General features: G+C 42.8%; 1 protein-coding gene across 3 annotated transcripts in view; it reads left to right on the top strand.

The window, feature by feature from the left end:
* The window catches only part of SH3RF2 (SH3 domain containing ring finger 2), a 201,161-nt gene extending 179,977 nt beyond the window's left edge, over nt 1–21,184 (top strand). For all 3 annotated transcript variants that reach the window (XM_040344589.1, XM_040344586.1, XM_040344588.1), the window contains 3 exons: nt 5,835–6,067; nt 9,556–9,899; nt 20,028–21,184. In XM_040344589.1, coding sequence (XP_040200523.1) covers nt 5,835–6,067; nt 9,556–9,899; nt 20,028–20,363 — 913 coding nt within the window. In that variant the 3' untranslated portion in view covers nt 20,364–21,184. The remainder of the gene's footprint in view (nt 1–5,834; nt 6,068–9,555; nt 9,900–20,027) is intronic.
* Nucleotides 21,185–22,562: the final 1,378 nt, after the last annotated feature.

Raw genomic sequence — 22,562 nt, 5'->3', positions numbered from 1 at the left:
ATTTGAATAAGAGGGCCATGAATTACAGCAGGGGGAGAATGGGGCTTTACCTTAAATTTTGATGGATCGAAATTTGACTGCTTCAGCAGCGACCAGCTAAACTTTGATCTATGTATGGCTGCCCCACCTTAACAAAAGTTGATGATTAGATTAATAAATGTTATCAGGGGTGGGGCTTAAAGTGTAACTAAACCTAAAAACAAAAACTTTATATAGTGTAGCGTACCTGTAGCATTACCCCCTAAGGAGCCACTGAGTTTTGGGTCCTCTGCACAGCCTGGCAACACGAATATTCCAACCTGCATTCAGACACAAGGAACAGTCCATAGGCTTTTTTGGGGGATTTATTAGGGATTTCAAGTTGGATGAGGTAAAAGGGATTATGGGATGTCTAACTTGATTCAAAGACCAACAAAAAAGAGGACAAATTCCTTCGCTGGCACACTGCAACAACATATACTTGACTGTGCTCCCTTAAAGCGGGAGTTCACCCCCAAATCAACTTTCTGACATTAGTTCCAGCATACTGCTTACATCTGCAGTATGCTGTTTTTTTTTTTTCGCTACTTATCGTTTTATGAGCCCATTCAAATGGTTGAATAGTAGAAGTATTGCTTTAAAGTTAAAATTACTAGCAGTTTAATCTCTTTGTAGTTGGAATACTTTTACTGGGGGCAAGATCCATGTTATTTTGGTCTCCTGTAGTAGGCAATAAAAAAACTTCAATAGTCTGAAGGTCTCCTTATTGCACACCAGTGTGTTGGGAAATCTATGTATTAGAGTTAGAGGGCCAGTGTTTAGTGAACGGAAGGAACGTGTTAAATAGATAGAAGAAATACATACCTCTCAACTTGATACCTCTCAACTCTGAGATGGGAATGAGGGACGCCTATTAGAAAAAGTATGTAGGCATAGGACACACCACATGCCATGCCCCCTTAAAGGAGAATTATCTTTAAAAAATGATTAGATAAACCCACAAGTGTTTGTTTACCACTACTATTTCTTTATACTGGCTTTTGAAATTTAGAAATGCAGCCATTTAGAAATTGGATGAAAGGTTTAGCACTGGGAAACACTTTTTGATAGATAAATAGTGCATTTTATATTCAACTACATAGATTAGACTAAAATGAGGGACAAATGAGGAGGAAAGAGAGACAGAGGGATATTGCTCCAAATCAGGGACAGTCCCTTAAAATCAGGGACAGGTGGGAGCTATGAGAAATGGCAGCAGGTCCCTTTGCTATAAAGAAGGGGCAGATTTTCAACCTGGCTGTCATTGTCAGAGAGAAGTGGTTTATTGTCACTGAACGTGAAAGTATGATTGGTTAGTACAAATAAAGCATTAAAGAAAGTACTGACATTAAAATAATAGATCTAAACACAACAACACATAAATAAATGTAGTACAGAACTATAATGTAAATGCTTTCATTAAATCTATATTATTGATGGGGCAATGTTTACATAATTTTCTGCTCACACTTTTCCCTGCTGCTATAAATTTAAATCTTTCCAGCAGAAAAATCAATGTCTGATACATTATGTAATACAGTACATATATATTAAAAATGATGCACATTAAGAATGAAAAGTAAATATTGTTCACAGCCGATGAAAAATGGATGTATGCCTTGTGGCAGTAGATTTGGGTTTTACTGGAAGCATGATGCAAACAGTCAATAGGTCTCATTTATCCAAAGTGTCTGAAAGAAAAAATGTGGCGTTCATATTACTCAATCAATGTTTAGCTGCCATTTTTTTAGCGAAAGTTAGAAAGAAAGAAAAACACAAAAATGGAATTGGCATGGGCAACAGACACGTTCTCTTTGCATACATTTGATAAATACTCTTTAGGTGCTCAAAAGGTAAGTTTTAAAAACGGGAAAAAATTTTGAAGTAACTATTTATGTTGAGCATCATGACCTTACAGTTCATTCCCTATAATAAACTGCCCTGAAAATTGGTACTCAAGCATTTTTTGCTTTGCAGTGAAACATGTAATGATAGTGAATTTTTTATTGCATTCTAATTTCTTGATGCAACATTATTGTCTCCTCATTTAATTTTATATTAGTGCTTGTAACTGCCCCCACTGCCACTCAGATAATTGAGGTGGGCCGCATTCTTCTCTCTCCTACTTTTCTTCTTCCATGGCTTGTCCATCTCCCCCTCTGCTGCCAGGCCCCTCAGGTAATTGAGGTGGGCAACATTCGCCACTCTCCTACATTGCCCCTTCCTCTGCCTGTCCCTCTCCTCCTCTGCTGCTAGGCCATTCAGATAATTGAGGTGGGCAACATTCTCGTCTCTCTTACATTGCTCCTTCCTCTTTCTGTCCTTTTCTATTTTCCTCTCCTCCTCTGCTGTCATCTCCTTTAAATGTATGAGGTAGACAGCACTTTCCTCTCTCCTATATTGCCCCTTCTTCTGCCTGCCGTTCTCCACCTTTACTGCCAGGATCCTCAGACCATTCTTGGGGCAGCATTGTTCTCTCTTTTACATTGCTCCTTCCTCTGCCCGTCTATCTCCCCCTCTGCTGCCAGGCCCCTCAAATAATTGTGGTGAGCAGCATTCTCCTCTCTCCTACATTGCCCCTTCCTCTGTCTGCCCCCCCCCCTCTGCTGCCATGCCCCCCAAATAATTTAGGTGGGCAGCATTCTCCTCTCTCCTACATTGCTCATTCCTCTGCCTGACCCTCTCCTCTGCTGCCAGGCCCCTCAGATAATTGATGAGGGCAGCATCCTCCTCTCTCCTACATTGCTGCTCTCTGATTTGCCCCCCCCACACACACACACACACTGCATGCATTCTCTGTTTTCCATTCTTGTAAATTCAGTTTTTGCAATTATAAGAAAAAAGTCCAGATTTTAAAATAAAACTTCACTTAGAAGCTCTTCTTTTAGTCTTGGGTGGAGTTTTTCCTCATCAGATTAGATTAATATAAGGCTATATGCAATATTATGAACAGTAAAAGAAAAAACGCATGCTCTCTGCAAAGTCCTTTAACAAATGACGACTACCAATGGCTAGAGCTCTCTATACCACCTTTTGACTGCTACTTCCTACTGTGACGTCACAAAGAGCGCCCCTCAACCAATCACGTGACTGCAGTGTTTACCAACACGAGCCATGTAGTCATATAAGGCAATGTAAGCTTTGTGGAAGAAAAAAAACATGGCAAATAAGATTTGCCTAAACAAAGGGGGAGCCGCTCTCCTCACCACACCAATGCGGCTTCCAGGGCACCTTTTTCCAGCTCTATCTGGCGGGCTTGTCAACCTGGAGGTTTCCAGTGAGTCTGTCTCAGTGGGCGGACTAAACCATCAGGCACTGGCGCCATTAGAGGCTCTGCAATATATGCAGTCTGGCGCTGGCACCTCCTTCTCCCGTCCATCCCCCCAGGTGTTTATACAGGGCATCACCCGGGACTGACTAGAAGAGCAGGGAGTAACCTGCCTACATGGTAACTACAGCAATAGTGTCAGTATCCTCTTCACTCCACAACAAACACGCAACCTGTGATTAGGGATGAGCTTTGTGTTTGACTCGAACGTATGTTCGACTCGAACATCGTCTGTTCGTACGTTCGGCGAATTTCGAACAAAACGTGTCGTTCGCGCCAAATTCGAGTGACGCGCTTTGGCCCATAATTCACTGCGGCGTTGCGCGCTGATGATTGGCCAAGCATGCACCATGACCCTGCATGCTTGGCCAATCACAAGGCGCAAAAAACGAAGAACCACAATTGGCCAAAGCCAGGGTGGCTTTGGCCAATTATGGCTCAGGGGGTTTAGTACACGCCCCACACTATATAAGGCCGCCTGTAAGGCGGCCGCGTGTAGTGTGTTCCAGCTTTGTTAAAGAAAAGAACAGTCAGACAGTTAGAGAGATAGATAGAGACACAGTGTCTTTTCTACCAGATAGATAGATAGATAGATAGATAGATAGATAGATAGATAGATAGAGCAGGCAGGCTAGTCAGTTTAGTTACATTTACAGTGTGTAGAGGATATATATACATCCTAGCGTTGTACATATATTTATACACTGTATAGCTTAGCTAGATCAGCTATTCCTATTGTTAGGCAGTAGATTGTGCTAGATGCAGTGCTCTAACGTGTTGTATTGCCTGCATAATAGTGTTTAGTTTACACCTAAACATAGTACTCAGTGTTAGTGGACGTGTTCTATTTAATTGCCCATAAACGCATTAGCTGTTACTGCACGTGGGCTATTTAATAGTGTATAAAGGGATATTGCGTGAGTGAGAACGTCATTCGCAGTCTGTAGAAAACGTCGTGAAAACGATCATGCAGTACGACGATACGAAACTTGATTTTTGGACTTCATGATCAGTGGATGAGTTTGTGGGTTTGATATGGGGAGAAAGCTAAGGCTTGACTGATATTAGGTTTTTTTGATACATTTTGACTTGCAGAAATAATGGAGGCCTTCAGAGAACAGGAGTTCTTCACAGAATTTGTTCAAAGGGGGCCCCGGATGGCAACCCCCCTTTTTTCTAGAATTTTTCTTTCCCCAAAAAATAATTTATTGAGCCAAGATCTGGCATTGTAATGGCCCCCCCACCCCTAAAATAATCGACATATTGTTGCCACACAGCACTGGCACTTTGGGGGGCCAAGCCTGTATGGACAGTCTCACGGGCCACCACCACTGGAACATCAGTGGCACAAGTGTCATGTAGTTTGTTGAGGGTCTCTTTAGGAAATTGTGCAATATGCAGGAGCAAAGTATGACATGGTTCTGATTCTACTTAAGAAACCTACAGTCCTTATCTTGTTTGCACCGCCTGTATACTGCTGTTCAAACGGTCTTGTCAGGGCCGATCCTCGCTATAGGCTCACTATGCAAGCCGCTTAGGGCCCCGCAAAGCCGCAAAGGGCCCCCCAAATTAGAGGCCCCGCCTGGTGAGAAGTAATTTTCGCCCCCTCACCCCGCTTCTAGACTTGCTGGCTGAGTCATTTCCGACAGCAGAACACCCCCTCCCCCCGCTTCTCAACTTTCTTAAATGTGACATGTCACTGTCGTCAGGGCCCCCCCCCCCCGCTTCTCATTTTTAATGTGCCATGTCATTTTGCTTAGGGCCCCAGGGAGGTCAGGATCGGCACTGGGTCTTGTAATGACCTGGGGGGAGTGGTGGCGGGGAAACTCATGCTATTTTTTTCAATGATTTTTATCCATATTGCAGGGACCAAACATTACATTATAGCCGCAGGCAGTATTAAATTACTTTTTTCTGAGAGTAATCTCATGTTGTGCAGGGACATTTCTAAACATGTGCCACTACTTTAGACACCCAGCAGGTACCATATTTAAAGGAATTTTTTTTTTTTTCACTTTAAGCATCATTAAAATCGCTGCTCAAGAAAAAACTACAGTTTTTACAACTTTTTTTTCCATTGATACATGTTCCCTGGGGCAAGACCCGGGTTCTCAAAGACGTTTTCCAACAATAACTTGCATATTGGGCTTTAAAATGAGCACTTTTGAATTCGAACGTTCGAGTCCCATAGACTTCGATGGGGTTCTAAATGTTCGCACGAACGGTCGGTCTGTTCGAACGTTCTGGTGCGAACCGAACCCGGGTATGTTCGGCTCATCCCTACCTGTGATAGACATGGTGATATCCAGAAACTTTATCTACTCATCTGCGGTTTGGCAAAGCTTAGGTAGGATTGACTATTGCTGTATTACACCAGTCCACACCAGTCTCTTTTGTTGCTAATCTTTAGGTGTATATTATGAAGTCCTAAACGTTTGCCTTTGATTAAAGGGGATGTTAACTAATGTGTGTATTTTCTGTTTTATAGCAAGAAACCTTCAAACTTTGCTGATGCAAGGTTCCCTGCCCAGCAGACGAAATGGATTTCCAGCAATGTCTCTGTGTCTTCACAAAGCAGCCTGTCAGAAACTGGCATCACTAGACCCTTTAGGCCTTTTCATTTGCCAACTGCTGTGGTGGAACCAGTTAAAAAAAACATCACGCCCTCCTCTTCCCTGATACCTGTGCCACTTCGACGGAGGAACGGCAGCTTAAAGAAAAGTTAGTTATGAAATAACTGTATTTATTGAAATTGCATAGGTTAGTCTGGCTTTCTGTAAAACTGAGACAGAAAAACACAAAACAAATCTAATGGTTAAAACTCTTGGAAGATTAAATATCTGTTCCATCTATCGCAGTTCCCCCAGTTTATTCCTGTGATCCAGTCTTTAAGGGTTCTAATCTGGTGAACTGGCACTTTTTTTTATTAATTAAAGAATGCTAAAAGGTTATGGGCAATTTACAAACATAATCCAGAACTAATAATTCATAAGGGTGCTTCGGGTCATATATTTTTGCTAAAACCTGTCAGTGATCTGAGAAGAATACTCAGTCTGGCCGGGTTCACACTGGTACGCCACAACTGTTGTACGACTGTCATCCTGCTTTGCCCTGCAACTTCGGACCTACTTTGGCCCTACTTCCGTCCGACTTGAATGAACAAGATAAGATTTTGCTCCGAATTTGAAATAGTCTGACTTGTCCTTTAACCGATCAAAACAATCCCAGTGTGACATAAATTCCTTTTACTGCTACTGTAGACACCATGGGCCAGATTCACGTAGAATCGCGGCGGCGTAACGTATCCTAGATACGTTACACCGCCGCAATTTTTCATCGCAAGTGCCTGATTCACCAAGCACTTGCGATGAAAACTACGCCGGCAGACCTACTGCGCATGCTCCGTTTCTTAACTCCCGCCGTGCTTTGCGCGCTGTGACGTCATTTTTTTGAACTGCGACGCGCGTAGCGTACTTCCGTATTCCCGGACGGCTTACGCAAACGACGTTAAATTTTGAATTTTGACGCGGGAACGACGGCCATACTTTAGACAGCAATACGCTTGCTGACTAAAGTTAGGGCACCAAAAAAAACGACTAACTTTGCGACGGGAAACTAGACTAGCGGCAACGTAGCGAACGCGAAAATCCGTCGTGGATCCGTCGTAACTCCTAATTTGCATACCAGACGCTGGTTTACGACACAAACCCCCCCCAGCGGCGGCCGCGGTACTGCATCCTAAGATCCGACAGTGTAAAACAATTACACCTGTCGGATCTTAGGGATATCTATGCGTAACTGATTCTATGAATCAGTCGCATAGATAGAAACAGAGATACGACGGCGTATCAGGAGAAATGCCGTCGTATCTCATTTGTGAATCTGGCCCCATGTCGGATGTCACAAGTCAGAGGGTTAGGACAAGGATCCAACATTGATCTGACTTCAATGATATTCAATGGGCTGAAGTAGGAAAAAAGTCAGACCAAAGTAGTGCAGGAACCTTTTTCAAAGTCAGACCGACTTGTGTCGGACCAGTTAAGACGGCTCTAATAGGGAATCATTCATTTACATGTACTCCCAAAGTCAGAACGTTTATTGTAACAGTGTGAACCCGGCCTTTAATAGAGTCACAATAGTGGTAACTGTTAAGCCCTGTACACACGATCGGATATCTGATGGAATCTAATCCGATGTATTTTTTCATCGGATGTTCGATGAAGCTGACTTTCATCAGTCTTGCCTACACACCATCGGTTAAAAATCCGATCGTGTCCAACGCGGTGACGTAAAACACTACGACTTGCTGAGAAAAATGAAGTTCAATGCTTCCGAGCATGCGTCGACTTGATTCTGAGAATGCGTTGATTTTTGACCGATGGACTTCCCCACAGAAGATTGTTTTTTTCTATTGTTTTTTTAAGGAAAAATTTAAAACAGATTCTATTTCTTTTTCACCAATGAAATATATCCCTTCATGTTGTAAGACATATGGGCAAGCATCAGTATGATAGAGAACCTGAACGCTTAGGCCGCGTACACACGGTCGGTCCATCCGAAGGACCGTTCTCATCGGTTAACCGATGAAGCTGACTGATGGTCTGATGTGCCTACACACCATCAGTTAAAAAAACGATCAAGTCCAACGCGGTGACGTAAAACACAACGACATGCTGAGAAAAAATAAGTTCAATGCTTCCAAGCATGCATCGACTTGATTCTGAGCATGCGCGGGTTTTGAACCGATGCTTTTGCGTACTAACCGTCGGTTTTGAGTAGGGGTGCAACGGATCACAGTTGATCCGTGATCCGAACGGGTCACCCCCTTCGGATCGGAACACACTGTGATCCGCGGATTGCCACGGCTCCGGAGCTAGGCCGAAGCCGCGGCCTTTCCTAATGTTACGGCGGCGGCTCCGGAGCTAGGCCGAAGCCGCAGCCTTCCTAATGTTATGGCCGCGGCTTCGGCCTACCTCCGGAGCCGCGACCATAACGCTAGGAAAGGCCGCGGCTTTGGCCTAGCTCCGGAGCCGCCGCCGTAACATTAGGAAAGGCCGGAGCCGCGGCCATCTTGGTACACCCGGCGGTGGCCCTCCTCTGTTTACACCCACAGAGGAGGAGCCCGCACTCGTGGGACACACCACTCGGGGAGTGTCTGTCGGTACTAGCTGGGGGGGGGGTCACTGTACTGAGAGGAGGGGGTCACTGTCCTGAGAGAAGGGAAGTCACTGTCCTGAGAGAAGGGGGGTTACTGTCCTGAGAGAAGGGGGGTCACTGTCCTGAGAGAAGGGGGGTCACTGCATTTTGACAAACAGTGCATACAATACCTGGCGACATATACATAGTACATCTCATCTCCCTTTTCCAGACATAAAAAATGAAAAGACTTAGCCGGATTCAGTTAGAGCGGCGTATGTTTCAGCGGGCGTAGCGCATCTCATATGCGCTACGCCGACGTAACATAGCGAGGCAAGTACAGTATTCACAAAGTTTCCTAAGTTACGGCGGCGTAGCGTAAATGGGCCGGCGTAAGCCTGCGTAATTCAAAGTAGGCTGGTAGTGGGCGTGTTGTATTGTAATGAATCGTGACCCCATGTGAATGCATGGCCGAACGAACGGCGCATGCGCACGCATGCTCAGAATCACGTCGCAAATACTCCCTACGATACAAAGTCACAATGCGTACGACATGAAACCTCACTTACGCCCAGCCCCATTCACGTATGACTTACGTAAACAACGTAAAATCCGACGGCACTTCCGACATCCATACCCTAAACGACTTAGACCAGCTTTTTAGTGGTTTAACTTTACGCCGGAAAAACGCCTTACGTAAAGGACGTAGATTACAGCGACGGGCGCAAGTACGTTCGTGAATCGGCGTATCTTGCTCATTTACATATTCCCTAGCGGCCAGCGTAAATATGCACATAAGATACGACGGCGTAGGAGACTTACGTCGGTCGTATCTTAGCAACAGTGAGGCGTATCTCATTTTAAGAATGCGTGCAAAGATACAACGGCGCTCATTCGGACTTACGACGGCGTATCTACTGATTCGCCATCATAAGTTTCTCTGAATCTGGCTAACTATGTTTAAGCACCCTGTGTTCCTGGCTCTTGTATATTCTACTGAGGTCTTTTGTGTGTAAAATTATTTTGAGTCCTAAGGCGGAATAAAATTAATACCAACCTGTATGTTTTACCAGATTTGCCTCCTCAAAAGACTGTACAAAGCAGTTCAGGATCCCAGCCTGTGGGCACCATCACCAGAACACTCTCCATGGTTACTCAGCCTCAGCAGATCATCATCAATGCTTCTCATTCCAATGTAGGAGCCAGTATTGAGACCCGAACCAGGCCAAATTCACTGTATGATGTTCTACCCATTGTCAGTAGACCTGTGGACTATAGAAGATATTCTGCTGCCAGTTCAATTGCTTTGGAGCCCAAGGAGCTGATAACCAGAAACAATTCAACACTTAGACCTCCGATTTCTGCTCCTCCATCAATTTTGGTGAAGCCTGACACACCTAAAAGTGGCCCTGAAAAGGTAAATACTCTACAAAATGTTGTAAAGGGTTAATTAATCCACCCTAAATAATACATAAGCAGGTTTGTTCTCTTGAAACTACAACTACTCATTTAAGATGATGGAGTCAGCCTCATGGACTTCAGTTTGCTGACAGCATAGCAATGGGAGAAAGTGGAGTATATTGCTAAAAGATCTTAACAGCCCTGGATATTAACAGAGGCACTGTAAAGATACATACTGGGGGAGATTTGCTAAAACTGACGCACAGAATCCAGTGCAGCTGTGCATAGTAACCAATTGGCTTCTAACTTCAGCTTGTTCACTTAAAGCGGAGTTCCACCCTAAAATTGAACTTTCTATGAACAGCTTGCCTTTAATGTAAAAAAATGTGCCTAGCTCCTAGTCCTCGTGGTTCAACTTCCTGTCCTAAGACCCCATTGCCTCCTGGGAAATTATGACACTCATTTCCCAGGAGTCTCTGGACATTACTGTACCTAAAAATCTGTACCTAAAGGGAAGAACCACGTCATAACAACGGTTCGGGACGTTCGTCCGTCACTGCCCTTGTCATGACAACAAACCAAACAAACTGCTTTACGAGCGCCGTTCTACTGAGCATGCACAGGATCGAGAGGTGCATGCTGGTTATCCAGCCTGCACCTCTCCCCGAAAACAAGGAAGAAACAGGAACTGGGCTTTAGATGCTCACACATATGATGGAAATGGGCACAACATGAGCTGGAGGATATAAGGCAAGTGATTACAATGATTTCCTGATCGATTGGGGAGCTATTAATATGTTTAATGGAATGTTTAATGTACTGTATTTATCGGCGTATAACACGCACAGGCGTATAACATGCACCCTAACTTTGAGAGGGAAGTTTCAGGAAAAAAACTTACCACGGCCCCCTGCGTATAACACGCAGGCACAGTTTACCCTCTATTTTCAGGGTAAAAAAGTGAGTGTTATACGCCAATAAATACAGTAATTAATTTTAACTTGCAAAAAAAATGTAATCTATGCCCGGAACCCCGCTTTAAGCTTTGACAATAAATCCTAGAAGCTGATTGTTTACTATGAAAAACTGCACCAGATTCTGTGTGTGCCAGTTTTAGTAAGTCTTAGCCAATGCATACACTGCCCACTTCACCACTTATGTAATAATGGCACCAGTCTCCCTCTGACTGACAAACCTACAAATGAACCCAACTGTGAAGTAATGTGAGTGTCTGTCATCTCTCTCTCATCTCCCTGAGCAGCCCATCAATGACTGTTTATATAACTGTTTGTTTTGTGTTAGGACTTGGTTAAGGCACCAAAAAAAAAGTGTAACTTTGCGACGGGAAACTATACTAGCGGCGACGTAGCGAACGCGAAAAACCGTCGTGGATCCGCCGTAACTCCTAATTTGCATACCCGACGCTGGTTTACGACGCAAACTCCCCCCAGCGGCGGCCGCGGTACTGCATCCTAAGATCCGACAGTGTAAAACAATTACACCTGTCGGATCTTAGGGATATCTATGCGTAACTGATTCTATGAATCAGTCGCATAGATAGAAACAGAGATACGACGGCGTATCAGGAGAAACGCCATTGTATCTCATTTGTGAATCTGGCCCATATTGTGTAAAGTTTAGGGTTAACGATTAGAGGGATTTAGTTTAAGGTTAGGATTAGGTTCAGGGAGGGAAGGTTTACTTTAAAATGTGGGATACTTTTTATGGTGATGTTACGTTTTTGAGCTATTGAACTCTGTAAGCAGTGTTTTTCCTTAAAGAGCTGCTAAGGATTATCTGGATAACATGTGAAAATGTCCAGTAGCTCCACTTGCTGCCTAGATGTGTAAATAAAAACAAATATAAATATAAAAAACAATAGAAATATACCCAAACCCAAGGCTCCGCTTCAGACTTGCTTATTTCAATCCACACAGACAATCCAGGTGCTAGCTACCACAGCCCATCTCCACTCTCAATCAAAAGTAAATATAAGCCCCACTCCAATATGAAGTTCTTCTTTTTTTTAATTCATAAAAAGTTAAAAACTCCATACATTAATGTCTCCACCCAAAACCACCTTTCTTGATGCATTTCACCATTACTGTCTTGCTCACTTCCCCTATCCTTGAGCAAGACTGTAGTGTTGAAACGCATCAAGGAAGGTGGTTTCAGGTGGATACATTAATGTATGAAGTGCCCATCTTTTGATTACATGTGCGCCGTAGACAGCGGCACAGGCGCACTGAGCGTGCTGTTTTTCTGAATGGGATAAAGCCAGAAACCCGTGCATGTGCGGGGATCTGTCGGTTCCGCGCGCATGCGCGGGAGTGACGTCATCGCCGCTCCGTCCAGTCAAAGCGCCGGAGCGGTGATACAAGGAAGGCGCTTCGAGGGGACATGGCGGCAGAGGGGAACGAGGAGCGCTTTGGGGGCTTCGATCTCAAGTAAGTGCCACATAATGAGCTAGTATGCTATGCCTTTTTCCTGCAGGGTTTTTTTTTTACAGGAAAAATATTTTTGGGTTTACTTCCTCTTTAAAGCAGAACTTCACTCTCTCAATCAAAATTTACTATTTGTAATCCTCATGCTGCTAGCATTAGTAAATAGATAAAATGGTATTTAATTTTTTTTTTTTACATTTCTTTAGCTACTTCCTGGTTTCTAGGCCTAGGCAAATTATATCATTCATCCCGGGAGTCTTCAGGAGGGGTTTTCTTAGCTAAGCACACCCTCCTGCCTGCATGCCTGTGCTAAGGGCAGATGGATTCTCAGAAATAAATGCTACAAGAATCACCTGCCCTTACTAAAGATGGCCATGGTTAAAAATGCAATGGGAGTGTTTTTTTTTTTTTTTTTTGTGGACTTCTCCTACCTTGCTATGGCTGTAAACTATCACCTATGGTCCTATTGACCGATGGTCTGTTCTCGCCTGACTTCTACACTAGTCTGATAGCCTTAGACACTTCCTGATTTCTCCTTATGTTTTATATAGGACTAGTTTTTGCATAGCATGACAATCGGTGACACTACTCTAGCTGTGCTCAGATCAACCATCCTTGCCTGAGCAACATTTATCCATGTGGCACCAAGCCCTATACTTTGTGATTCCTGGTCCCTAGAAGTTCTTCTGAGCACTATGCTCATCTGTCCATAGAAATCCTGCACAATGAACAGGCTGCTGTCCCTGGAAGTTCTGCTGTGAACTCAGATCACATGTCCCAGAAATCCTGCACGCTCAGCAGTAGCCCGTCCTTGGAAATTGTGCTGTTCACTTTTCTTACCCGTCCCTGGAAACTTTCTACGTTAAGCCATAACCTGTTTCTGGAATCTTGTACATTGTTCTGTACTTAGTCACTTGTAGCCTGTGTATGGTACTGATCTGCCGCTCTTCATTCCAGTGATCATCATGACCTCATCTGAGCTTTTTGCTCACCTTGTCTTTGTTGGTAGTAACTCTGTTAGTGACCTATGAGCGGAAAACAGCCAACCCATCTTCACCATCAGGAGCCACTGGCTCCCTAAAACCACTGGTTCCCTAAACTCCGTTCCTCAGTAAACCCAGCCAGGATTTGGATGGGCATTCTCAGGCTGTGGTCAACAGACCTGTGACACTGGCATTAGGTTGATCATTTAGATCAGGTGTGCCCAACCAGCGGCCCGGGGGCCACATGTGGCCCGCAGAGCCCTCTGATGTGGCCCGCGGCCTCCTGCTTTGGGATAGCAGGTTCGCAAGCCCAGACCACAGGTTGCCGACCCATGTGAAAGCAGCCTTAGGCCCATTTCACATGATCGGTTCAACCCACCTAGACACTCCATTCATTTCTATGTAGAGGCAGATCTGTCCCCTTCCATCTGGTTGTATTGGATGGGAGGGCCCACAGAGTAGAGTGGGCTGTGTCCGTGTCCGTTCTGCATATACAGAGCAGACACAGATTCTGTCTTCCATCCGCTCCACTTATTGTGGCCCGCGACCAGTTACCAAGTCGCTCATGTGGCCCTCGCTCTTCAAAAGGTTGGGCATCCCTGATTTAGATAAAGTTGCAATATGAAATTGAGCTCAAAGTTAAGTTAAACCCCCTTTAAAGGTGATGTATACTGATTAAGTAGATATTTTCTTTATCACAGTCTGGGCTAAGATTTTTTTTTTCATTAGTTAATTATGAATATTGAAAATGAATATTCTGTGTTACTATTTAAACCAGTGTGTGACCAGCAGGTAACTTTAATTGCTTTAATCTAGTTTTATGCTACGTATACATTTTGAGCTACATTTACCTGATTTGTGAAAAAAGCCTGTGTTTACAGAGCTCAAAAGCTCAAGTAGCAATTGATGCCTCTAAGAATGTCAGAGCTGTGATGTATACACCACTGTGCACCTTGCCTTTTTAAAATGGACTAAACTGTATCTGAGCACTGTGTAATTCATTTATAATATTAAAAGCAAGCTTACCCATCCATCCATGTTTCCATCCTTTATTTTGTTAAGAAGTCACTTTCAAAAACACCCCCCTAGCATTTCTAGCTGCAACCATCTTCAATAAGAACAGGTGATACATGTAGCACTTACAATGTACTTCCTAGAATCCATCTTTCCTTAGCTCACATATGAAGACAGGAGGGTATGCTTAGCTGAGAAAGCCCCTCCTCCCCTCTCCAGATTAAAGATAAAAAATGCGTATGAGAACTAGGATGTATGATATCGTTTTGGCTTAGGCCAGAAATCAAGAAGCAACTGAAGAAATTTAAAAAATTTAAAGCAAGCAAATATACTGTACCTTTCCATATACAGTATTTACTGATGCTAGCAGCATAAGTATTAAAAAATAGTTTGTGTTGACTGAGTTTAAATGCCCTGTACCATTATGATAGACTCACCCGGGACAGAGGCTTTTGGAGGGGACTGAATGCTAGCCTCTTGTCTACTTATTATGGGCCCTGGGTTTTAAGGGAACACTACTCTTTGTGAAGTGTATGCCTGGGGACCCTTGAAGTAATGTTACTTTGGATTAAAATCTATGTCCCCCCCAAGACACGTAAATTCTGGGAACCTTGTATATGCCATATTAGAAATAGTGACTGCTTCATACTGTTGGGACTCATAGCAGATGTTGATGTCATCAACTCCAGCCAACTGTCTGTCTGTTGTCTGCTATAATGTGTTTATTGTAAATAAGTCTAATGAATAAGCACTAAGTCAGTGCGAAACGTCGGTTATCCTCCTGTTTCTGTTGCTGTGATCTGGTATGTTTTGCTGTTCGTTTAAATAAAGACAACCTGTTTGGTTTGGAGTGCGGCCATCCATCCTTCATTTTACGCCCTTGTTTTAAATTTAACCGATGGATACCTAACCGATAGAAAAAAAACGATCGTTAGTAGGCACGACCATTGGAAGCTTGGAAGCAATGAAATTAGTTTTTTTCAGCACGTTGTTGTGTTTTACGTCACCGCATTCTGACACAATCGTTTTTTTAACCGATGGTGTGTAGGCACGACTGACCATCAGTCAGCTTCATCGATTAACCCCCCTGGCGGTTTTCCTGAGCGTGACTCGGGGTGGATTTTTTGTGCTAAAATCGGTATCCCCGAGTCATGCTCGGGGTAGCTATGCAGAGCCTGCAGCGCGCGCTGGCTTACCTTGTTCCTGGATCCAGCGATGCCACCCCGCTGTGTGAGCGAGTGGGACCTCGCTCGATTCACACAGTGTCCCCGTGTACCGTCGATCTCCGTTCCTTGCGATGTTACGACGCACGGGGGCGGAGATTGGTGCCAAATTCAAAAAAGTAAACAAACACATTACATACAGTATACTGTAATCTTCTAGATTACAGTACTGTATGTAAAAAAATACACACACCCCCTTGTCCCTAGTGGTCTGCCCAGTGCCCTACATGTTCTTTTACATAATAAAAACGGTTCTTTCTCCCTGCAAACTGTAGATTGTCCATAGCAACCAAAAGTGTCCCTTTATGTCAAAAATTGTTTTAGAGCAGCTAGAAAACAGCGATAATAATTTATAATCACTTGCAGAATTGAGCGATAGCGATTTGTGGGGAAATTCGTCATAAAAAAAAAAAAATAATGACAGCAACAATTTTGCAACTGAGCAAATTTCAGTGATTTTGAGTTGATTACATTATTGAATAATTTTTATTAGAATTATATTATTATTTGTTATAATTATTTATAATTATTTATTATATTATAATTTATCATTTTGTTTTTAAAAAAATGTCATACCCAGGATGCCTACTAGACTCTTGTTTGGTCAGATTTAAGTAAGTTATTCCTAAGAATTACAGGCCTACAGTATAAAACGCCAAATTTCCTTGCAAATAATGGTACCGCTTTCAGCACCTTTTTTCTGAAATAATCATACCGCCAGGGAGGTTAACTGATGAAAACGGTCCATCAGACCGTTCTCATCGAATGGACCGATCGTGTGTATGCGGCATAAGGGTCTTTTACCCATTGTTTGTGCTAACTAACTCTGCTATTGTGTGAAGGAGTTCAGTGTTGATATTTATGATGATGTGATTGTAGTTAGGGAGCTAGGAAACGACAAGGCTGACCTGAAAGGTCATATTACTGAGTCACCTAGTCTGGTTAAATGATTAGATAATTGGCTCATGTTAATTAGGTTTCTGGTAAGAGTCGGTTCACACTAGGGCGACACGACTTCCAGCGCGACTTTCAGAGGCGACTCCGACACGACTTGAGCATGAACCACAGGGCGATCTGGGGCAATTTACAACACGACTTGAAGTCCTCTCCAGGACAGGAGACTTTCCAGTGGCCAATCAAACAACAATCAGCTCTAGGGGAGGGAGGGGGAGGGAGAGGTTTGCCTGAGAAATGTATGTTATCTTCCTGGAAAGTCGCTTCAGTTAAGACAGTGTTTAGACTTGGATCAGACTTGGAGGTGACTTCCATTGAAATCAATGGGTACAAATCACCTACAAGTCGGATTGAAGTAGTACAGGAACTTCTTTTGAAGTCGGAGCGACTCGAGTCGTGTGTATTAACACCGCTCCCATTCACTTGCATTGTTTTTCTCGACAGCGCGACTTGGGACGACTTGAGGCGACTTCAAGTCGGATCCCAAGTCGCCCCAGTGTGAACCGGCTCTTACAGTTTGTATTGTCATACACACATATTTGTGAGATCTCAAATAAACCAGGCAAAAGAGAGTATACTCCTCACATTTTTGTAAATATTTTGTTATATCTTTGCATGTGACAACACTGGAGAAATGACACTTTGCTACATAAATTAGTGAGTGTACAGCTTGAATAACAGTGTAAATTTGCTGTCCCCTCAAAACAACTCAGCATGCGGCCATTAATGTGTTGCAACAAAAATGAGTACACCCCTAAGTGAAAATGTCCAAATTGGGCCCATATAGCCATTTTCCCTCCCAGATGTCATGTGACTCATTAGTGTTACAAATTCTCAGGTGTGAATGGGGAGCAGGTGTATAAAATTTGGTGTTATCTTCCTCACTCTCTCATACTGGTCACTGGAAGTTCAACATGGCACCTCATGGCACAGAACTCTCTGAGGATCTGAAAAAAAAAAAGAATAATATTCAGAGGTTGTCCTTGGGAAATAGACATATGAGTGCTGCCAGCAGTGCTGCATTGCTGCAGAGGTTGAAGGGGTGGGGGGTCAGCCTGTCAGTGCTCAGACCATACGCCGCACACTGCATCAATTTTGTCTGCATGGCTGTCGTCCCAGAAGGAAGCCTTTTCTAAAGATGATGCGCAAGAAAGCCTGCAAACAGTTTGTTGAAGACAAGCAGACTAAGGACATGGATTACCTGAATGTCCTGTGGTCTGATGAGACGAAAATAAATGTATTTGGTTCAGATGGTGTCAAGTGTGTGTGGTGGAAACTAGGTGAGGCGTACCCTTAGGAGACTGGGCCGCAGGACAGTATTCCAACATGATAACGACCCCTAACACACCTCCAAGACGACCACTGAATTGCTAAAGAAGTTGAGGGTAAAGTTGATGGACCAGCCAAGCATGTCTCCAGACCTAAACACTTATGAGTATCTGTGGGGCATCCTCAAACGGTGGGTGGAGGAGCGCAAGGTCTCTAACATCCACCAGCAATGTGATGTCATCATGGAGGAGTCGAAGAGGACTCCAGTGGCAACCTGTGAAGCTCTGGTGAATTCATGCCCAAGAGGGTTAAGGCAGTGCTGGAAAATATTGGTGGCCACACAAAATATTGTCACTTTGGGCCCAATTTGGACATTTTCACTTAGGGGTGTACTGACTTTTGCTGCCAGCGGTTTAGACATTAATCGCTATGTGTTGAGTTATTTTGAGCAGACAGCAAATGTACACTGTTAGAGCTGGTTCACACTGGGGGCTCAGCCGCCTGACGAGTCGCATCCCATTCTATGCAATAGAATCGTTCTAATAGGAGCGACGCAAAAAAAAAGGTTCTTGTGCGACTTCGGGGGCGGCTCGGGGGGATTTGCATTGACTTCTATACAAAAGTAATTTTGCTACTCGCCTCTGAAGTCGTCTTCAGGACGACTTGCAGAGTCGCCCCCGAAGTCGTGCCGCGCAGTGTGAACCGGCTCTTATACAAGCTGTACACTCACTACTTTACATTGTGGCAAAGTGTAATTTCTTAAGTGTTGTCACATGAAGAGATATAATAAAATATTTACAAAAATGTAAAGTGGTGTACTCCCTTTTGTGAGATACTGTGTGTGTGTATGTATGTATATATATATATATGAAAGTATAACCACACCTAAAATTTTACCATATTTACCGACCAGGCATATAAGACGACCCCCTTATTTTACAGTTTTTAAAGATTTTTTTACCTGTACTCACCGTAAAAGGCCTCGTACACACGGTAGGTTAAACAGAGGAAAACGGTCTGATGGACCGTTTTCATCGGTCAAAACCGATCGTGTGTGGGCCCCATAGGTTATTTATCCATCGGTTAAAAAAAAGCCAACTTGCTTTAAATTTAACCAATGGATTCCTAATCGATGGGAAAAAAACGATCGTTAGTAGGCACAACCATCGGTAAAAAAATCCTTGCATGCTCAATATCAAGTCGACGCATGCTTGGAAGCTTTGAACTTCGTTTTTTTCAACATTTTGTTGTGTTTTATGTCACCGCGTTCTGACAGAATCGTTTTTTTAACCAATGGTGTGTAGGCACGACGGACCATCAGTCAGCTTCATCCGTTAACCGATGAAAATGGTCCATCGGTCCGTTCTCATTGGATGGTCTGATTGTGTGTACGCAGCTTCAGACGACCCCCCTTCCGATGCTTCATATTTCTTCCTTCTGGAGCCATATTCTTCTTCATTCTTGCTGGAGCTGAAGCCATATTCTTCTTCCTTTTTGCTGGATCTGGAGCCAATCATGGCGAGCAATGCATTCTATTAATGAATACAAAGCCTGCTTGGATTGGCAGAGGCTGCAACATCATCAGCCCACGCCTCTCTGACTCTCAAAGCCAATCCGATCGGTTTGGCAGAGGTTGTTTCTCCAATCCGAGCAGGCCCTGTATTCATTTGAATACATCGCTCACCGGGATTGGCTAAGCAGTATATACTGTATGTAGCCGAAGCTACATACAGTATTACGGCACATCCAGCAGGCATCTGAGCAGCTGAGCAGCTGACCCGGCGTATAAGACGACCCCTGCTTTTTGGACAGTTTTTTTAAGCGTAAAGGTAGTCTTATACGCCAGCAAATACAGTACGTATGTAGTTGTCACAGCAACCTTCGAAAATGCCATTTTAATGGGCTACCTTTTTTAATATCTGTTTCTGGCGATGAGTACATCCTGCCAAGCTCTGAAAAATCTGCTTCGGGGGGGCAGGTAGCTTGTACATCTCACTGCAAGGCAGATCTCCTGTCTTAAAACAGCACCTTCTATGGGAAGCCAGTAACAGCTTTCTAGTTGAATGTAAAAAATGAGAGCCATCAAACCATGCTGCAGTAGTAGGATTTATCTTCAGAACCCTGTAATACTGATATTTTAAGTTCTGCAGAGAGAAGTGAAAATGCATAAAGATAAAGAAAATTGAATAATTTTGAATGTGCTTTTGCCTTACATTTTTTCTGAACACTTTTTACAATTTGTGTTTTTATTATTTAGCAGGTAAAAACTGTAAGATTTATGAATTTCAGTCCTCCAACCTTGAAACGTCAGAGTTTTGTATTTGATGTAAAAGATGAGGAGATCTTCAGCCAGAATGTCATGTCGGAAAGCTTGCATCTTGGGGAATCCACCTTGACTGTACCACTACGACCCAGTCCCGCCTTATTCCAGAAGACAGAAGGCCGTAAAATACAGAAACTTAGGAGTATTGGCAATGACATGACACCTATTCCTCCACAATTCACACTCTCCTTTCCCAAAAAACGGACCATCAATGATAACTCAAACAAGACCAACGCAATCTATCAAGCTCAAGAGATCCCGTCAACTTAATGCTTATACCTTGATTTAACTCGGCCTGATTTTTTTTCCACCTTGGCACATTAAATTAGATTTTGTGTCTGAGAGTTTCACTATAATTTTCTCATCAATCCATTTTGTCACACCGGACAGACTTACCATGACAAACAAAGGATCACTGGCACCTTCAATTATGAATGTCTCTTTCAAACCCTCATTCTTATTATCAAGACAGGTCTGTGTCAGGCATGCTGTCATGCTTTTTGCTACATGAAGATATATAGTGGATATTTTTGACAAGCTGACTGGGTTATTTTTCTCTGTAGGAAATAAGGTCACTTACTCAACAAGGTGAAAGAATGAAAATAGTTAGATGTCCCTCCACGTTTAGATGATACATCTAAAGTTTTTTTTTTTGGCCTGGCAAACTTGACTTTTTTTGCTTTAATGTATTTTATGCTTTTCCAAAAATTGCACTATTTTTAGAATGTAATTTCACCTTAATGCCAGTTATTTGTAGTGGCTTGTATATCAGCAATTAAAGGAAGGAAGTGGTAACTTCTTTTGAGTCCAATTAAGCTCATCTTAAAATAGAAGAGCCAGCTATGCTTAAAACTAACGTGGATAAAAAAAAAAACGCCTTTATACTGAAGTATCTTTTTTTGTGTAAAGGAGTTAAAGGATGGACTTATACAGCTATAGAAGCCAGATATGCTTAAAACATAATGTTCTTAAAATGCACTTTTACATAAGCATTTCTATTCTCTCTGCATAGGACTCAAATGATGAATTGCACCAACTATGAGGGCAAGTTATGCTTAAAGCAAACATTGATAAAAACACATTTATAATGACGCATTTTCATTCTCTGTGTATAGGAATCACATAACTGACTGAATTTTCTTGGAGAGAACCACTGTTAATGAAAATTAAGCAAACCAGTTCACTACTGCCAACTCAGTATGGTATCATGTGTTCTTGACTGTACAAGTAGAGGGGTTTCCATTTTTAATTAAACTGAGAGTAAACTCCTATGGATGATTTTTACCTATAGGTAAGCCTATAGTAAGGCTTACCTATAGGTACAGTAAATATCTCCTAAACGTGCACTGTTTAGTAGATATTTACTTGTGAATCCACCGGTAAGGTCAACGGCGCATGCGCTCTGAAGGAATGACCAACCGTGCTGTTCTTTCAGAGTCCTGTGCTATGAACAGTGCATGCACGAGAGTGACGCCATCACGGCACATCCAATCAAAGGACCGGAGCCCCCCAACCCAGAAGGAAGACCAGGTGAAGATGGAACCCTGTCAGTGGTGAAAGCATGCTGCTGGAGGGCTTTGTTTTAAGGTAAGTTTCACATAATGTGCTAGTAGGCAATGCATACAAGCACATTATAACTTTGTCTTGTAGGTTTAAAAAAATGTGTGAGATGGAGACCGAAGATGACTATTCGACAGAAACAAATAATAGCACATTATAGGCTATGTTTTCAGCCTAGGCTTGGCCTTTGGTCACACTCCAATATCCAATGAATTATTCAGCCTAAAGTAAGCAGCATTCACTTTTAATGATAATAGATAAAATCCTATTACAATATTTTTTTACTTACCAGCTTGGAGCTTGGATTTACAATTTATGTAAACTCAATCACTAAAAATGTTTAGTGAGTTAGTTATTGTAATTTCTAAAGTCATTTACAATAATTCTGAATCTGCAACTATGTTAAAAGCGTAAATAACACAATGGTGTTGCAGCTGTGAAGGTCCTTGTTCAGACACATGCTGTAATAGGTTGGAAACAATCTTTCCCTGTCTCCCAATTAGGCTACTGCATTGTCATCTTGCGCACCGTCTTCCAATGGAGACTACAACTAGCCCTTCTAACACATATTACCATACAGCCATCATTTGGAGGCTATGCATGTAAGTAGGAGGTGGCTGCAATGTATTTCATATTAAAAATATGGAAACTGTTTAATACACAGTGCTTTAGAAACTAAGTTAAGGTTTGCATTTTCTTTAATGCTTTTAAGTAGCTATTTTGGAAGCAAGCAATAATAAAGACAGATTTCTTTTTTAGTCTGTAAAGTTCTATTTATTGTGGTGGTTAACATGGACAAGCCAAGTCCAATTTGTCTAACATAACAGCTAGGTTCACACTTGAGCTTTAAGCGTTTGGAGCTTTTTTTCAAATGCGATTGTACATGTTTTTTTTAGAGTGTTTTCAAGC

This window comes from Rana temporaria, chromosome 3 (assembly GCF_905171775.1).
Source record: "Rana temporaria chromosome 3, aRanTem1.1, whole genome shotgun sequence".
Lineage (NCBI taxonomy): Eukaryota > Metazoa > Chordata > Amphibia > Anura > Ranidae > Rana > Rana temporaria.
Note: the sequence above shows the minus strand (reverse complement) of the source record. Positions and strands in the feature narration are given on the sequence as shown.